The 19,224-nt window shown below is 40.0% G+C and overlaps 1 protein-coding gene across 9 annotated transcripts in view; it reads right to left on the bottom strand.

Moving 5' to 3' along the window:
* Positions 1-10,083, bottom strand: part of SUPT20H (SPT20 homolog, SAGA complex component) — a 34,680-nt gene extending 24,597 nt beyond the window's left edge. For all 9 annotated transcript variants that reach the window (XM_032186492.1, XM_032186501.1, XM_032186527.1 and 6 more), the window contains exons 1-5: positions 10,035-10,083; positions 8,742-8,839; positions 7,407-7,442; positions 6,597-6,655; positions 6,434-6,500 (exon numbers count right to left, since the gene is read on the bottom strand). In XM_032186492.1, coding sequence (XP_032042383.1) covers positions 6,434-6,500; positions 6,597-6,655; positions 7,407-7,442; positions 8,742-8,744 — 165 coding nt within the window. In that variant the 5' untranslated portion in view covers positions 8,745-8,839; positions 10,035-10,083. The remainder of the gene's footprint in view (positions 1-6,433; positions 6,501-6,596; positions 6,656-7,406; positions 7,443-8,741; positions 8,840-10,034) is intronic.
* Positions 10,084-19,224: the final 9,141 nt, after the last annotated feature.

Raw genomic sequence — 19,224 nt, 5'->3', positions numbered from 1 at the left:
GATAGATTTGATGGATGGACCACTCCATCCATCCATGGTGGATAAGGAATTGCCTGGATGGTTGCTCTCAACGTGTTGTGTTCAATTGCTCAATGTCCAGCGATAAGCGGTGTTCCTCAGGGGGTCAGTATTGGGACTGGTGCTCTTTAACATCTTAGTCAGTGACACGGACAAGAAAACGGAGTGCACTCTCAGCAAGTTTGCCAACAAGCTGTGTGGTCAACATGCCAGAGGGAAGGGATGCCATCCAGAAGGACCTGGACAGGCTTGCGAGGTGGGCCTGTGCAAACCTCATGAGTTTCAACAAGGCCAAGTGCAAGCCAACTGTATCCTGGGCTGCATCAAAAGCAGAGTGGCCAGGAGGTTGAGAGAGGTGATTCTTCCCCTCTGCTCTGCTCTCGAGAGACCCCACCTGGAGCCCTGTGCTCAGCGCTGGGGCCCCCAGCACAAGGACAGGGATCTATTGGAGCAAGTCCAGAGGAGGGCCGTGAGGATGATGAGGGCTGGAGCACCTCTGTTATGAAGACAGGCTGAGAGAGTTGGGGTTGTTCAGCCTGGAAACGAGAAGGCTCTGAGGAGACCTTAGAGCAGCCTTTCAGTATATAAAGGGGGCCTACAGGAAAGCTGGGAAGGGACTCTGTCACAGGTATAGTGACAAGACAAGGAGTAATGGCTTTAAACTAAAAGAGGGAAGATTTAGATTATATATCAGATGCAGCCTGCTAGGTAAAACCTTCAGCTAATACTCCTGCTAGAATCCTATAAGACACCTACCCCAGAAGGAGAGACTGTGCACGGCTTCAATTTTCAGAAAGATCACTGAGTACAGAATAGAGCTATTGTCTCTTCACTTACACCTAGCATGAAATATCCTGGCATACAGTAATTGCCCTCTGAAAACAAAGTCAACTCTCAACTCCTCTAATATCTTCATTCTTAACAATTGAGATACTGTCATCTTTTGATGGAAAAGTTTTGATTTCTGTGTTGGAAAGATCACTCATTTCATATTCAGTTGTGCAATGGTATTAGGAGGGAAATAGAAAAGGACTTGTGAATTATGTAAGGCTTGATTTAAAAAAGATCACCAGGTTATGTAAGGCATGCTAAAAAAACTATTTATTGTAAAATTATTTTTAAAAATTAAAAAGCAAATAAAAATAAATCCATTGGATCTCATTGGGACAGAATTAAAACAGCCTCTAGAAGTTATTAATACTGTTAATATTTCTAATTCAACTTTATTTTCATGAGCTTAATAAAAAAGATTATTCAACTAATGACATTATTCTATGAAATCACAAGTCCAGAATTATTTAAACTGACTAGCAATCACAAAAAATTTATAGGGAACAATTTACCTTTTTCCTCAGAAATTTGTTCACATGTACAAGAAATAGTAAGAAGTTATTTTTACAGAAGGCCTCTGCTCCTTACACATCAGATAAGTAACATACATAATCATAGTTCGATTGTAAAAGTTATTACATTGATTAATCACACTACTCAGTGAACAACATGTTAGTTCTTTTTATTTTTATTGTTCAGGAGTAATTAGCCAACTACAGCTTGGCAGGTTTTTTCTTGCCTATTTTGGGGGGGGAGGTTGAGAAGGATGGCAGAAGACAGGAAAAAGAGGAAGAGGACAATCAAACAGACCTGAACAGGCCTGACAACATTTTTAGCACTAAATTCATATGAACTAAATTTCTTAAGATGCATGCCAGGTGCCAGGCACATTTTAAAATAATAACACCACTCCAAGACATTGGAGTAAATTGGTGTTTTTGGTTTACAAAAAGTGGCATACCAAAAATAATTAGCAGGTAAAATTACCTTGCACTAAGCATGAAGATGACTATAGCCACAGGAGGACCTTCCTCCTTTGAGCTGGCTATCGGAGGTAGTAGCTCAGAGCTGGTATTAAGCTCAGATCTTGTCTGGGACAGTCTTAAAGGTCAAGAAGTGGATTGAGGCGTATTAGATTTCTCAAATGTTCACCATGGTATATTGGAAGGATTCAGACACAGAGGCACAAGGCAGTTACACTACCTCGGCTGCACCAGCTAATAAACTAACAATCCTAACCCTCTCTGAATCAGCAGAAAAGTGGTACTCCCCTCCGTGAACACACACTGCGGTGACTGTGATGGGTGGGAAGCAGCACAGAGAGAGTATAGGTGCTGTCTTCCTTTTCCAGTGACTTATGAAGACTGCCACTGAATAAATACTGAGTGACTACTCTCTAACAAGACAGGCAGTGCTTTTATGCTTTGTTTGCTATTACTCAATCCATGGCTATGTTTGTATCTTAGCTTTAATATCTTATCCTCTGACAGTGCACAAAATTCTGATTTTATCGTTATCATGACTGCTTTTACTATAACATCTTGAGTCAATTTTTCACTTGTCTTTATGATTGTTTTACAGCTTCTGACCAATGCTTCAAACTGATCATCTCCATAAAAAAGCTCTTGAAGCAATTTACCACCTTTGTGAAATGCAAGTCTAAGAAAACCCAATAACCCCACCACCGAAGGTTCTTCCCTTGACTTCAGACGTATTTCATTAACCCTAGCATCACTTTACAAATGCATAGAATATGCAAGAGCAGATTGGACACCATCATTTATTCTCTGCAGGACTTGACAAGTGAATAACTTGGCTATTAACAAGAGGTTCTCTGTGCTCACCATCATAGTCTTCTATAAACTCATGAGTATATATTTTATCTGATTGTTCAGTAGAGAACAACAGAATTCAAGCTTTTTCATGTCATGTTATGTTTACTGCAGAGAATCATTGGTTTAGGGTAAGTTTGCTGAACAGCCATCATAACTTTGGTGTCATCGTTTTTTCAAAATCTTAGAGGGTTACAGATGTCACCGAATATATTGGAGTGTTGGTATTGAATGTATTGGTGAATATATGGGGGTGTTCAAGGAAAGGTTGGACGTGGTGCTTAAGGACATGGTTTAGTGGGTGACATTGGTGGTGGGGGATGGTTGACCAGGTGATCTTGGAAGTCTTTTCCAGCCTTAATTCTATAACTCCTCTATTCTATAATTTTCAAAATACTGTCTTATTGTGTTCCTTTCATCTGTAGCATTGAGGAAAAAAGCAGTAGACAGACTCACATTTTTGATTATTTTTTTGAGTATTTTCAGGGAGCAGATGTCTTTTTTTTCTTCTGTTTTAAGGAAGAATTTTGAGAGGTCAAGATTTGTTAGAAGTGAAATCACAAATCTTATATTCAAATTATTTCAGAATACTTCCCTTAGGGTAAACATTTAACATGTTTCTTCTCACGTCATAGATGTCTTTTCTCAGGTACTGAGAGAGGCAGTGGTGGTGGTGGTGGGTATGGATTGAAATACTCATTCCACAGGCAGTTCTGATGGCTTTATATGAAATCTACCATCTTCAAAGTGCTTAGAGTAATCCATGTACTGAAATTTGTAATTATTCTTTGAGGGGAAAAAGAGTAATCATACGATGCACAACCCTGGTGGCATTACTTACAGACTCCCTAAGGTATGGCAGCAGGGTAGCTAACTAAAAGTCAGTCTCATTGCAGAAATTACCAGGGGAAATTACATGGCCAGTCTTATACACAAAGGAAGATTAAATATGATTGTTTGCATGAGACAAGGTTCTGATCTAAGAACAACAAGGGTTACTTAGTACTTTTGTTCTCTCACATGAATATGCAATTATATATTTTAATCAGAGATAACTAAGCATTCAACAAATTAAGTATAATTTTATTATAACCTAAAGATTATCACAATTTTTAAGCAATTCTTTAAAATTTAAAATTTCACATTAGTAAAGCATAAGTGATTCCTTTACATCTAAGAGCATATGACTATTTTTGCTTGAAATTCAGAACCAATTTCTTTCCTACTCTTCGCATGGTTTGTTCAACAGAGTCAAAGAGATCACAATTTTATTTCCTGTCAATTTCAACAGAAGACTTGAAAATTAACTGTGTGAATGGTGACAAGCATTGTTCTTTCAGAAAACTGAAAGAGCAAAGCAGAGTTTGGTATATATTGACTAAAAAACCCAACCCTACAATTCAGAAGATACCTCCTTTTATGGAGGCATTGTTAACTGGTTACAAAACACAAGGAATATACTGAAGCCTAAGGATGTTTGTGACCTCATTGAATCTAAATTGGATTCTTAGAGAAGACTGCAACTACTAGCTAAGTACACAGATTAGTATTAATGTAGCTATTAAAGACAAGGCCCACACAGTCTCCACAGTGGAGGCAAGAAAATATTTCAGTTTCCTAAGTAACACCTAAGATAAGCTTTTACAGATCAAACTTGAGGAATGCTGTGATCTAAAAAGGCTGCTGCACCCTAATGAGGTTTGGTTTTCTTCAGAGTAGATTATTATCGCCAGCTGTTTTGTAACCTCACACATGCTAGTTATATATATGAAGATAACATTTTACACAATTCCCCAAATACATCCAACCGTGTGCATCATTCATTATCGTTAGAGACTAATCAAGGAAAAAAACAACACCAAAACAAAGAAAATCCCTCACCATTATCTGGCACCATTTGTTTTATTCACGTATCATTGTTACTTATTCCCCACATCTGCCAGTGTGGGGAGCAGTCCCTAGGAGCACTTTTATAGCAAAGCAACAGATGTGCAATTTGCTATTTTTGTACTAGTCCAACATGGAAATCAAATGACTTAATTCCAGTGATTTTCATTAACAGTGTGAAACTTTCTTTACTTTGAGATATTTTGGTGCTTGCCCACTGATGTTGCCTTCTAACATGTCTACATAGTAGCAACTACCTACCTAGCCTAAATCCTTCAAGCCCACAGCCCAAGTCTGTTATTATTGTTAAAATGTTATTGTTTCAACATTTAGGTACCACAGTACTGCACAGGAATCTAAAGGACATAAACTGCTCTAGAGAATCACTTCAACATAACTACGACTCTCACTAGCATGCATGTGAACAAATGGGCAGACTGCACTAATAGGGGATGAGTAATGCATTAGTCCTTTGCGAATGAGTGTGGAAAATTTGGTGTTCCCTATGCACACCAAAAGCAAACAAGAATATAAATGAACAAATAAACTGCAGGCTAGGAAGCATGAACATGGGAGAAACGTTATATTACAAGAGCTAAGATACAACTGAAAAATAATACTAAATATGAATGAAAAGATTGCTTTTGGATGGACAACATACTTAGAATTCGTATCATCAAAATGATGCAGTAGCAAACAGAAGATTTGACAGTTCTGTATATCAAAAACTGTAAGGTTGTTGGCCAAACTCTAGGCAGAACAGTATTTCCTCGTTATTGTAAACTGAGATGAATGTGCAGTCATGGATAAGGTTTCACAATAGCATCGTCTTCTAAACTTAAAACTACAATATTTAAGCTTCCTATTTTCAGTAATTAGAATCCACAGCATATGACCAAGATACATTAACTACCCACATCTGGTGAATAAGAGTTCTAAATAGAAATTTTTGCTATCATAAGCTTCCAATACATCAATAAATAAGCCACTAAATAAAGATTAAGTTTTAATTCAGATCTGTATCAGCAATAATCCACTTCATCTACTGTGGTGCTAAAATTTCCTCACTACTTTAATTTTATTAGAGTTGGGTCAGTTTGCTGAGCGCCTTCTGATTTAGCAACAGCCATAGTATTAAAACCCTACTTTTCTCCAGATTCCAGTCTAGCAAGCCCAATCTTCTCCCTGCTGCTCAAATATATTGTTACTTATTTGCTGTTGATGAATCTTTAAACAAAAAAAGACATCTGGATTTACAACAGAGCACAGATTCTGAAAAAAATTGCACATTTTTTCCACAGCAGTCATGCTAATTAAGTGATTCAGAAGCAGTGATACTGACAACAATGCTTGACATTTGCTCACAATTGTGTCAGTGATGCAGGACTGAAACAGAATAAACAGGTCACTCAAGCCAGACTAGGTTTAATATTCACATATTACCCAATTACTTTAATAGCACTATCTGTTGCCTAATAAACTTCTTACATCTCTCCATTCTAGACTGTTCATTTGAAATTCTACTTTTCATATAATAAAAAGCAACTTCAGTAAAATTGTCACAACTCTATGCCAGCATTCTACTTTATTACCTTTAGGAACAGAATTAGGTTCATCAGGTAATCACCAGCCCTCCCAGCACCATGTTCTTATTTCAAACTGAATTACAATGCTATAAAATAATCAGTTTAGTCCACAAAAGTCATTAATTGTTGTTACCCAAGTCTTAGCCTTCAGTAACTACTACAACCACCAGCTTTTCTTTTTTTTTTTTTTCCCCCAATAGAGGAATTAAGCGAAATACGTCTTTTCTGAACTTGCCCATTTAGACAACAATTAAAAGCTGCTCAGCAATTTCCACTTACCTTTATCTCAGGCTCTTTTTCACATTCTTCTATATACAAATCATAGAGTTTTTGAAATACAGATTTTCTGAAATTAAAAAAAAAAAAAAAAAAAGCTTAAAATGTAACCAAAATCAAACCAAAGAAAAACTACTTAAAAACTAAATACCAAAACTCTTATTACCTTCCACTGGATAAATATTTTCTTTTGGGAGGTCTCTGACGGGCACTTTCAATGATATACTAAAAAAGAAAGAAACAGGTAAACTAAGAACTGTAGCATTAGTTGCATGCAAAATCTTGATTTTACATTCACATTCTGTAATTAGAGTAGCTAATATTTGCTTAAGTTAACGTGCTAACATACTGAAGCTAACTTGCTCAGATACAATCAATTTCATGTGTAATGGCTCAACACATCAAGTATTCCCCAATATAACCAGCTGAGGGAATTTTTATTTTATCCTTGTCTTTTGCACTTATTCCAGGTTTCTCTGTTTTACAGACCTGCGTATTATAAATATAATTTTAATTAAAATATACTAACAGTGTTCAAGGCAGCCACTACATCAAACGTCATCATGAAAAGTAAAGGCACTTGCCTTTTCATACCAACTAGGCAACCTTAAAAAAACACAAACAGGATTTTACCACGTAGTTCTGCCAGCTGTCTCTGAATTTACAGCAATCACCACTGTACAACTCTGCTTATTTCACAGCATACACATTTGTTTGTTTCAAAAGGGGAAAATTTAAGTGCTGCAAGGTTTATCATCATTGTACCTGACACTGTTCTCAGTTCAATAGGTAACAGACAATGACCTGGTCTAGTAATTTTAGTGAGAATTTCGCAAAACCAGTGTTACATGTATGGGTCTTTATTTATATACACACACATATTTACATAAACACACCCTCCTGCTTTTCACACATACATTATGTTCCTTAGGTGTGAGCCCAACATATTATATGCAAACAAGTAACTATTCCTTACCTCTGCACGATCCAATGCCAGTTCTAAAGCTTGTTGCTGCAAGAATTATAAACAGGTTTTTTTTAGAAAGTACGTTAGCTGAACAATCTCGTGCATAAAAGCCATCACAAAAACCTCTATTACTACTGATATGAATTAATAGAAGATGGGCTCAAGCATTCTTTCACAGATTCTAAACCTAGCAGCTGAAACATTGTGTAACTACATTAGCAGTAATTAATCCCGCTTCCAAGCATCTATATTCGTGAAGTTTTGGCTACGTTATAAAGTGTTAAAACAATGAAGGGCAGCTAGAATTAAAAGTGGGAATAGAAATTATGCCTAATAAAGGTAATGATTAATATTAATAAAAATAATTACAGACAAAAAATAGAAAATCTGTTCTTCTTTAAGCTGGCTGCTAACTCCACATAAAGGTTAGACCAAAATTTTCCCGAACTGCAGCTCAGGAAGAAAACATTTAATGCATAGGCACGGATGCCAAAGATCAGGCATTTTTCTACAAGACAGAAATGAAGATCTTACATTCAGAACATTGCAATTTAGGAAGAGTTTCTTATGATATACTGTTTCTCAACCATTTAACAGTCTCCACTCCAAGATATCCACTAAGAGAAGCTAAGAAATATACCAAAACCTAACACACCACCATCCTGGCAAAAGCTTCCCTATATCCCATGGCATAGTATACTCAATAGTATTTATTTTAACGGATTTAACTCCTTTGTGGTATCTTTGAAAAAATACTTACTCAGGCTTTTTTTTTTTTTTATTCACCTACAGTATCTCTAACATAAATTTTCTTCCCTGTCCTTGGAAAAAAGATCACTTAATGATGTGCTATTACTCATTGCAACCTATTACTACAGGGCATTTTAAAGTGGCATTTTCATTTGAACATCTAAACAAACACATTTTCTATATAAGCCCATTGGATACCGGAGTGACTTCAGGCATTCTATTCACTGACTGCTTAACACCAGGTAAACTTCATGGCAATATGAGTATTTGTGAATAGAAGAATACTAAAAAAAAAAACAGCGTGGAAGAAGGACATGCAGTTTGTACCCAGCTGTCTAACACCATACATGACTGAAAACACATCACTTTATGTGATGATTCCTGTGATGCAATGGACAACGAGTAAGTATTTAGGAGAAGTATTCACAAGCTATGAAGGAAAACATCATTAAAAATATGACAAAACTCTGAAGTGATAAGCAAAATCAGATTTTTGAGAAAAAACAAACATTGATGGCTTTCTCCTCATCAGCCAGACAGGCAACAGGCTACAGTGAAACAATCTGAAAATATGTTTGCTGAATCATAACTTACCATTGTAGTTGAAGCCAGGTGACCCAGTGGCAAAAGAAGTACTTAAGAAGTTTGGTACAGTTGGTGAAGAATCATATTTTATGGTCACTCCTGGGGTACTGAAAGATCAAGGAGAAACAAATATCACTATGAAACACATCACTTTATTCAAACACAACATCTTAAATGGCTCATTGTACATAAATCTCATCTGTACAGCATTTTCTCCTCCAAAAGCATGAAAATTCTGTTAAGTGTAAGCACAGGGGTTCCTATTCTAATGTCGGCTCCTAATATGCACAATCATTTTATGCTAGTTATAGTAAAGTAATAGTAACTAATTGAAATTTCATAGCCAAGAACACTGTTGTAGCAGTCTACCTAGACACCCCTAACATCAAATCCAGAGATGCTAAGCTCTTTAATGACAACTGGCCAGAATATTTAGCATACCCTATTAGTTTTTTGTTTAGCTTTTATGAAGGTATTATTCCACAGACAACACCTCCATCTGCAGTGCCTCCTAGCACTGTTTTGAGATGTTATTTTAATACTGACTCACACTAGGCTGTCAATTAAAAAACAAATCAAATTTGCGGAGCACCATCGTGTCCCTTAGATGCTTCTGCCCTCACATACTGTCCCTATACCATTTCACTTTAAAGCATGAAGAAAAAAAACAGGTCACAAACTCTGATTTTTAAACCTTGTGTTTAGCAGCATTGTCAGTGAAGAGATGGGGAAAACTGAAGTCAATTTTACTTTGAAATTTGAACATTACAGCGCCTCGGTATACGTGAAATGTTTACTTAAGATACCCCACCAGGCATCACGTCAATTTGGGGAAATTCTTTCTGTTGCACCTGCACTCCACATCAGCCTTGGGTTGGACGGATGCCTTCAGGTGCCACCACCTGCCCCCTCCCACCTCCCCGCGCCTTTACTCAGCTCCTCCACCGCGGTACCGACTCCTCCAGACAACACCGGCCGAATGACTCAGAGCTGGGCACGGCTGGGACCTGCTGGCGGCCGCCTGCCCCCATCCCCGCTGCTTTCCGAGCAGCCTCCCGCCCCCCCACCCCGCCTCACGGTAAGCCCAGCCCCCAGGCCAGCGGCCCGGCACGGGCCTGCCCGTGAGGGCCGAGAGCGGCCGGGCAAGAGCCGGGCCCAGCACCGAGCGGGGCCGGGCCTCGCCTCCCGCGGCCCTACACGGCGGGGGCCGCCCCCGCCCGCCCTCCCGGCCGGCCTCTGCCCCCCGCCGTCCCCCCGCGGTCACGGTGCCGGTGCGGGGCCCGTTCGCGGCGGGCCCGTTACCTGCCGGCCGGCCTGCCCCGGGGCCTGCCCGCCGCGCTGCGGCCCCCGCCGCCCGCTCATCCGCCCCCGCCTCAGCCCCCCGCGGCGCCCCCGGCCGCTTCCGCCCCGCCGCTTCCGGGTCGGCGCCGGAAGGGGAGGGAGCGGTCGCCGTGGAGACGAGAGGGAGGGGGGAGGGAGAGGGCGGGAAGCGACTCGCGGCGTCGCCATGGAGACGGGGGCGGGGCTTCCACATGCCCCGCCCCTCCGCGGGGGAAGGTGGTGCCCAGCCTGACCCTCCCCTGTCCCAGCTCCATGCCGTTCCCTCGGGTCCTGTCGCTGTCCCCAGAGAGCAGAGCTCAGCGCCTGCCCCTCCGCTCCCCTCGTGAGGGAGCTGCAGGCCGCCATGAGGCCTCCCCTCAGCCTGCTCTGCTCGGGGCTGAGCAAACCCAGGGACCTCAGCCACTGGAATCTGTCTGCGAGGCTTCTCTGCGAGTCAGCAGCTCTTCCTAATTTAGTGTCATCTGCAAACCTACTTAGTATGCATTCAAGTCCTGCATCCGAGTCATTTTTGAAAACATTAAAGAGAACTGGTCCTAAAATGGAGCCCAGGCAGTAACATGCCTGAAAACCTCTGCAGGCCAAAGGTTTGCTGTTGTTATAAAGATCAGAACAGATTTCCTTATGTCCGAGCAGCCCCCCTACTACCAAAATATTGCCATGTAAACTCAGTACATTCCTTCTCTTGCCTCTGTAAAAAGAATACTTAAGGATTATCAATAAAATATATTCTTATATCCCAATCATCAACATCTTCACAAAGTCCATTTGCTTCAAAGAAAGAGAGAAAGAAAGAGAGAAAGAAAAAGAAAAAGAAAGAAAGAAAGAAAGAAAGAAAGAAAGAAAGAAAGAAAGAAAGAAAGAAAGAAAGAAAGAAATAAAGAAAGAAGGAAAGAAGGAAAGAAAGAAAGAAAGAAAGAAAGAAAGAAAGAAAGAAAGAAAGAAAGAAAGAAAGAAAGAAAGAAAGAAAGAAAGAAAGGGAGGGAGGGAGGGAGGGAGGGAGGGAGGGAAAGAAGGAAACTCACAACAAAATAAACATAGCATCATCACAACACCAACACCAACAAAATGGACAATTTACACACACTCTACCTCTTGTCCCTTCACCACATTACTACCACATATGGTATTCACAATTATTACGTTGTAAATTCTTCACAGTTATTTCATTCTTAGACAATGTCCGGTCCATGTTTTGCCCATTACTACTCTCAGTTATCAGTATTATCTAAAAGTCATATGAGGGCTCATGTTCTGAGTGTCTCTTTTCCCCATTTCAGTTCAGGCTGGAATGAGGCAATCTAATTTCTCAAGAATGGTGTTATACGCAACCATGATCTGCCTGAACACTCCCCAAAATAGCCTGTATCCAAGACAGAAATTTATTCTCAGCCCTAGGCAGTTAAATGTGCTATGCTGAGCCCTCTGGAGGGCCTACAACCTTCCCCCAGCACTGCCTTCAAGTTAGGTTATATCTGGACTGGAGAATCTGGCCACAATCTGGCCCCATCTGTGTGTGGGTTTCAGCTTGCCTAACATAACATTGCTGTGGGTGAGAACCAGCACATTAATGCTACTTCAGGGTGAAACTTTGTTTACAACGGCATCTCAGTGATGAGTTTGGAAACAATCTTTCTTCCTAAGAGAGGAGCTAGATGCCTTAGAATCACAGAAAGTTTTGTATACTCTCTAAACATATTGCTCATTTACACTCTTTTTGTCCCATTACCAGAAACAAATCAGTATGTATTCCTTATTATACACAGATGGAATAAATGATGAACATATGGGGAACTGTTGTACAGTGATTATAATGATAAAGATTATTGTAATTGTGTAGCAAGAATTCCTTGAGAGATTTTATCCATGCTCAGATCCTCCTGAAAAGTTGCAGGATTTGTGATGATAGTTTTGTGAGAGAGAAGGTCGGTCATGGAGATAAAAATCCTGCTGTATGTTTCTGGCATTTGTTACACTTGCTTAGAATAAGAGGTTTTGCATTTAGAGATATTTTCCAGACTTCAGTGATTAATTATGGATCACCAGACCTGTTTTCTTTATCATTTAGCCATTCATTGGGGTAGGTGACCACCCTCTTTCATTCTGAAGCACTCTGAGTATCAGGCTGAAATAATTTGAAATATGAACTTCTGAATAGTCTTTTCCCACTTGAGTGCCCTCAGCCAGATTCATAATGAAGCCTGTCTTCCCCAATTACTTGAGCCTTTGGAAACCATAAACTAAGATGTCGTACATCAAGACATGTTTTCTTGATTTCCTTTGGCTTAATCCAGTTGTCTTTGTTTTCTCTCTGTGCTCTCTAAATCCATGATGAAAAGCCCAAAGATTTTGAACCTAGGTCTTCAAAGAAAGCTGGAGGTATGGACCTGATCTAGAAACCTATGAACTTTTCAGTGAGAAAACTGGAAAATCAGTCCCGAGGGTTGATAGTCCATCCATACTGCCTTCCAATTTGTTTAATCTATTTTTAAATTTGTTCATATTATTTTCTCCTTTGTGCACCATGTGTCATTTAAAAAGCCATCTTTTAAAACTCCTTGATTACCATTCCTCCTATGCATCCAGAGTGTTTGAAGACAGATGCTGCCCAAGAAATTATGCTATGAGTCATATTACAGTTTACTGGAAGTTTCATTAAAAGTTCTTGCTACCAAATGATGAGTTTTCTTTCTCCTTCAGAATAAGGAATGCTGATAATAAAAATTAAAGCTGTTTCCACCCATTTCTTCATGCTTTAATTCAGACCTCCCTTTTTATATGTGTGTTTTTGCATTTCTTTTCTCTGGAACCTGTTAACTGAGAACAGACTCAATACAGTATTTCAGGATGGGTCATTTCAAATATTGTGGGCCTAGGACTGACTCTAGCTTCACTTTGCTGTGTTTATATTGTAAAGGGAAGGCCCTGGGGAAAACAGGCATTGTGTATTTCATTTGCTGCAAGTCCTTTTAGCACTGATTTTTCTGTACTTTCACATTTGTAAGATCCCACCATTTTCCTAGATGAATGGCTTTTTAAAAATTTATTTATTTATTTATTTATTTATTTATTTTTTGTGCTAATAAGGCCTACGTTCAAATTTGTGAGGTAAATGTGAGGCAGTAGCTGAATTTAAAGACCAGACTTTCCAGGTTTTTCATGTTTGGCATCTTCAGCTTCTGAAAAGCCAGGGCAGGGTTCTCCTTCAGATTCAGATCCTCCAAGTTTTGGTTGAAACTGCCCTTTATTTATGTTGGATTTCACATGCAATTTTACTTCTCAGTCCCTTTTGAATAATAATTTGATATTATATATTTTTGCTACCTTGCTGTTTACTCATCTACCCAGCTTCTTTATGAATGTGTTGAACACCAGAGATTCCTGTGGATCCCTAGTGGTTTGCTGTGGAAAATGGCTATTTTCTTCTTCCTTTTGATTCTTATATACTCTGAAAAGTCCATGTTAAGGCAATCCAGTCCTGAGTCCTCTGGAGTACTCTGTAGATGGCTGTGAGTAAATGCAACTTCTACAATCTTATCTGTTGCTCTTAGGCTCTAGTCAACACAGCAACTTGAATTAAATCCAACTGAACAAGAGCTGTTGTCCACTTAGTCTCCCAAATTCCTTCTCCTTGTAGCAACATAACCCTTTCAGACCTCAGCCTTTCATCTGTTTGAGTCAAGTACCATGTCCGGTGTAACAGATAAGATAAACTGATTAGGTTCCACCTGCCCCATGCTTCTGCAGGCCAATTTGTTTGATTACATAAAAGACTCTGCAGTGGAGATCCATCACTTAGACTGACTTCTGGAATATGGAATGATAATACAGATATGTTGATCATTGTTTTTAAGTTCTGATATTTGGACAGACTTCCCCTTAAGATCTATCCCTCCTGCATTCCTTTCAGCTGTAGTGTGGTATGTTTTTTCTGCCTTGGGTGTACAAAACTGGTTTTGTTCTGTCATACTGACAGAACTCGACATTTGACACTTGACACTTCTAAATTCTCCCAGCATTGTTTCTTCACTGAATTCAGCTTTGAAATCAGCTGATCCTATACTCATAGCCCAGAGGAGGAACAGGAACAGAGTGGCTGCTGCAAAGCTGTTTTGGAGGGTGATCTGTAATAGAAGTATTTGCAATGCCTCTTCTGTTCCTTTCTAAATCTGAGGAAAAGTTAATCAATTTACTTGGAAAGATAATTTCCTATACTTGCAGCCTCAGGTACCTTCCTGGGACAAGAGCCATAACTCTGTCAATTTGCTTTCTTACCTACCTGTTATCTCAGCCGGACAAAGCCCTGAGCCCTTGTGTACCCCCACTGCTGATCATGCTTTGAATGGGAGGTTGGACTCTTCAGGTCCCTTCCAGCCTGAATTATCATATGAGCCAATGGCTTTCACAAAAGAGACTAACAGCAGCTGTTGTGAAGCCTTCTTTGCCTTTTTGTGTCCTTATTTATAAACGACATATATTACAATGAAGAGCGAGCTCAGATATCTATAATAAATATCTATATCTATAATAAAATCAGTCAAAGACTGACTCTGAGTCTGTGATGTCTATTATTAGATTTAGAAATTAGTATTTTTCAAAATTTCGTAGACAAAAACCAACTTTTAATATGCATGTTTCACTTTGCTGACTGTGTAGAACAATAAAAATACAAGCCAGAAAAGTACAGTTCAAGAATTTTCAGATCAAAGTATGGGAACTTTTTTTTTTTTTTTTTAAGATAAAGCTTAAAAGCAAATCTGTGTAGGTGAGAAGTCAGTCTCATTGTTCATCTATCTAAATTGGATTATTCTTTAGCAATAACAAACCTTCATTCATAATGTTTAACTGTCTATAAACAGATTTGCTTGATTAGTGTGTTTGGTGCATTCATGGGAATGGAATATCTGACTTCTGTAGCTATAGACATACATGTACTTGTCCCAACAGAAAATTGGAAAGCTGTTTTTCATTTTCCTGTGCTGTTTCAGAGAAATGGCATGGAGGCGTATCAGTCTGAAACACATTTATGTGCTCAGGCTGAGGCACTTGTTCAAGTATAGCCCCTCTCATTTGAGTACAGATGTAAAAAGAAATGACAGCATGCTCATAAGTAGAAGCTGTATTCAAGTCAGACAGACTGTGGGCATGTAAGTTAAACTTAGGGCAAAGAGCCATGAACTCCTGAATTCTAAATCAGTTATGTCACTGACTTTCTGTGTGAGCTCTCATAAATCCCCGTGGCTAACATTTCCGATCCTGGGTATGTACATCCTTATTTAGGACTCAAATCATTTACAGACATGCTGAAGATCCAGTTTCTATTTATTTTTAAAGACATATACACCTTTCAAGTACAATCATCCATTCTTTTTGAAGGCAGATATTTGTAATATGACTGTTGAAATAAAATTTTACAGTTGGAAAAAAGAGATGAACAACATTCTTACTCAACTTATGTTCAGTTTGTTGTCCGATCATCTATTTTTCCTTCATGAAAACACACACAAAGTTAAAGAGAATTCCTGTATTTGTTTTCTGACAGTAGAATTGAAGAAAATAGGAAACACTGTGCAAAAAAAATGTTTTCACAGAGACTAGGTATAGGATTATGTACGTAATTAATACACATAAAGTAACTACTAGTGACCAAGGAGTGTAGGCTTCTGTTATACTCAGTAAAGCCTAGAAAATCAATTCCACTCACTCTAAAGTAGGTATCTAGTGCCTTTTATGATTCACCTTAGGTGCCTTAGACTCTTTTTCAGGACTGGCAAATATGACATAGATCTCAAGGGATATCTGTATTCTTCATCAGGAAACAATGAGGATACATAACAGTCTGAAATGGTATGAGGCCCAGTCAATGAGCCCATGGCTGGTCATCTGAGTCACTCTGTTGGACTTCCTTGGCTACTGTACTGACAATGGGAGAATTGAGACGTGTAGATACCTAAAATTAGTTGTCTGCTCAGGCTGTCTTCCTCCATAACATTTGCTGATGACATTTGCTCCATGACAGGAGCTCTGGTGCATCACATTTGGGATACTCAGCCAGAGACACTTTAAAAACAGCCCTGATTTTCAGAATATTCTGATTTACACTCCAAATTAGAAATCATTGTTGGGTCTCAGATTTGATGACTAAAGAAAATACTTATTTTCTTCATTTTTTTTTTTTGTGATTTCTCTCAGAAAAAATATATAATAGCTGATGCTACTCAATTCCAACTACATGAATTATTTTAAATTTGCTCTTCAGATTGCATCTGCAGTAAGACCTCTTAAAGCTGGACTGCCCTGTCTATACTGCAGGACATTATGGTGGCTTAGGAGAAGGAATAGGATATTAACACCACAGATATATGGGACACTTGGAGACAACCTCTATTCCACAGACTGTTTCAACTTCTCCAACAACTCCATCTTACTCTGTTCTTGTCCTGAATTATTTGCATTTCTAACACTTTACTTCCCAGTCCTACACAAAAGACTGACTCATACCTACCAGCATCTCACAGAAACAAAGGAAGATCAGGCAAGGCAACCTGGCTCAGATAACCTAATTACTATCCTTTCTTCCTCACTTCCACCTTGCTTGAACTTGGTGACTCTATTGGGGCACAGCACAAAATGGTTGATAGGAGATGAAAACATGGAATCATAGAATGGTTTGGGTTGGAAGGGACATTAAAGATCACCTAATTCTAACCCCCCTTGCAATGGGCAGGAATACCTTCCACTTGACCAGGTTGCCCAAAGCCCCATCCAGCCTGGCCTTGAACACTTCTAGGGATGGGGCATCCACAGGTTCTCTGGGCAACCTGTGCCAGGGCCTCACCACCCACATAGTGAAAAAGTTTCTAATATCTAATCTATCTACCCGCTTTTAGTTTAAAACTATTACCCCTTGCCCTATCACTACACTCTCTGACAAAGAAATGGGTAAAAATATGCTGAGATTTCTGTATACAGAAGGCTGGACAGCAGACACTGGATTTAGGAGTTAACATCATCCTTAAAATAGCAAATAAAGCAATAAAGCAAGAATGTTTAACAGCAGACCAGTGGTAAATCTGAAATGTCATGGACCAGAGACAGTAAACCAGAGGCTGAGGTTACTAGGAGTGATGTTTGGATGCAGTTTTTATTTTTTTATTTTTTATTTTATTTTTGTTTATTTATCTATTTAATTTTGAGAAAGGTGGGAAGAAAGCAGTGGAAACTGGAGAGAGAGAGTATGGTCAGGCTAGATCAGCTCCCTGATCATCTGGAAGCAGGCAGGCAGGGTAAGCTAGGGGTAGAGGAAGATATACAGTCCAGATTATACTTTATATAGAAAGGCCACTGGCCTTTTTTTTTTTTTTTTTTTTTTTTCCTTGTCCTGTGCTTACATAGAAACTTGAGAATTAGAAAACAGTGGACAGTAAGGTGGGTTGAGAACTGGCTCACTGACCAGGCTCAGAGGGTGGTGATTGGTGGCACAGAGTCCGACTGGAGACCTGTGACTAGTGATGTTCCCAAGGGGTCAGTGCTGTTCAACATCTTCATCGATGACCTTGATGAGGGAATAGTGTCTGCCCTCAGCAAGTACGCCAATGACACAAAGCTGGGAGGGGTGGCTGACACGCCAGAAGGCTGTGCTGCCATTCAGCGAGACCTGGACCATCTGGAGAGATGGGCAGGAAGAAACCAAATGGGATTTAGTAAGAGCAAGTGTAGAGTCCTGCACCTGGGAAGAAACAACCGGATGTATCAGTACAGGCTGGGGGACGACCTGCTGGAGAGGAGCTTTGACGAAAAGGACCTGGGGGTCCTGGTGGATGACAGGTTGACCATAAGCCAGCAGCATGCCCTCATAGCCAAGAGGGTCAATGGGATCCTGGCATGCATTAAAAGGAGCTTGGCCAGCAGGTCAAGGGATGTGATCCTCCTCTACTCTGCCCTGGTCAGGCCTCACCTAGAGTCCAGTTGTGGGCTCCCCGGTACAAGAAAGACAGGGAAAGGGTCCTTGGAAAGGGTCTCTTGGAAAGGGTCCAGTGGAGGGCCACAAAGATGATATGGGGCCTGGAGCATGTTCCTTATGAGGAAAGGCTGAGAGACCTGGGTCTGTTCAGCCTGGAGAAAAGAAGACTGAGAGGGGATCTCATCAATGTGTATAAATACCTGAGGTGTAGGGGACAGAGGGATTTGGCCAACTTCTTTTCAGTGGTTTGCAGGGACAGGACAAGGGGCAATGGCCACAAGATGTAGCACAGGAAGTTCCACACTAACACGCGAAAGAACTTCTTCATGGTGAGGGTGATGGAGCACTGGGACAGGCTGCCCAGGGAGGTTGTGGAGTCTCCTTCTCTGGAGATATTCAAAGCCCATCTGGACACCTATGTGGGCAGCCTGCTCTAAGAACCCTGCTTTGGCAGGGGGGTTGGACTCGATCTTTCGAGGTCCCTTCCAACCCCAACAATTCTGTGATTCTGTGATTCTATGAAAACATGCTTTTGATAGTTGATATTCTAGGACTCTGTTTGAATTCTAGGTCAAATGGGTCACCAGGCAGCACCTTGCTTTCTGTTGGAGTTGGGATAACCATCTTTATCTGTCCCAAAGCCCGGGAACCTGTGGGTGGAAGTGTGTGGTGCCTGAGGAGTTGTGCTGGAAAGCGCTTCAGGGCCCAGAGATTATCAGGCTGAGCATACTTGTGCTGTAGAAAGAAGCTTGTGGAGAGATGCAGTTTGGCACTGAGGGTACTTCAAGGAGGACTTAGGGCAATGTAGATACCGCCAAAGGTTTGAGTCTACGATGCCAACCTTATGTCATGGACATGCTAGCATATGAAAGGAGGAATGCATCTAAACCATCCCTTTACTCTTTGAGAATTTTAAGGGAAAGAATTTTTCCATTACCAGTTGGTACATCATGAAAAATCATAGTATGCAGTTTGGCTTTACTAAACAGTGAGGTTGCCATGATAAACCATACTGGAACAATAAAATGGGGCCCTCTAATTAAGATGATGATGTCTGAATGCAAGATTCTCAATGTAACAAAATCTGGGAGAGCTTCAGGAATACCTGGAAATTATAGTCAAATTATTATTCATTTGGCAAAATAGATATGCATACTTCTATTATGAACAAAATTAATGTGGATATTGAGG

The sequence above is a fragment of the Aythya fuligula genome, chromosome 1 (assembly GCF_009819795.1).
Source record: "Aythya fuligula isolate bAytFul2 chromosome 1, bAytFul2.pri, whole genome shotgun sequence".
Taxonomy (NCBI): Eukaryota; Metazoa; Chordata; class Aves; order Anseriformes; family Anatidae; genus Aythya; species Aythya fuligula.
Note: the sequence above shows the minus strand (reverse complement) of the source record. Positions and strands in the feature narration are given on the sequence as shown.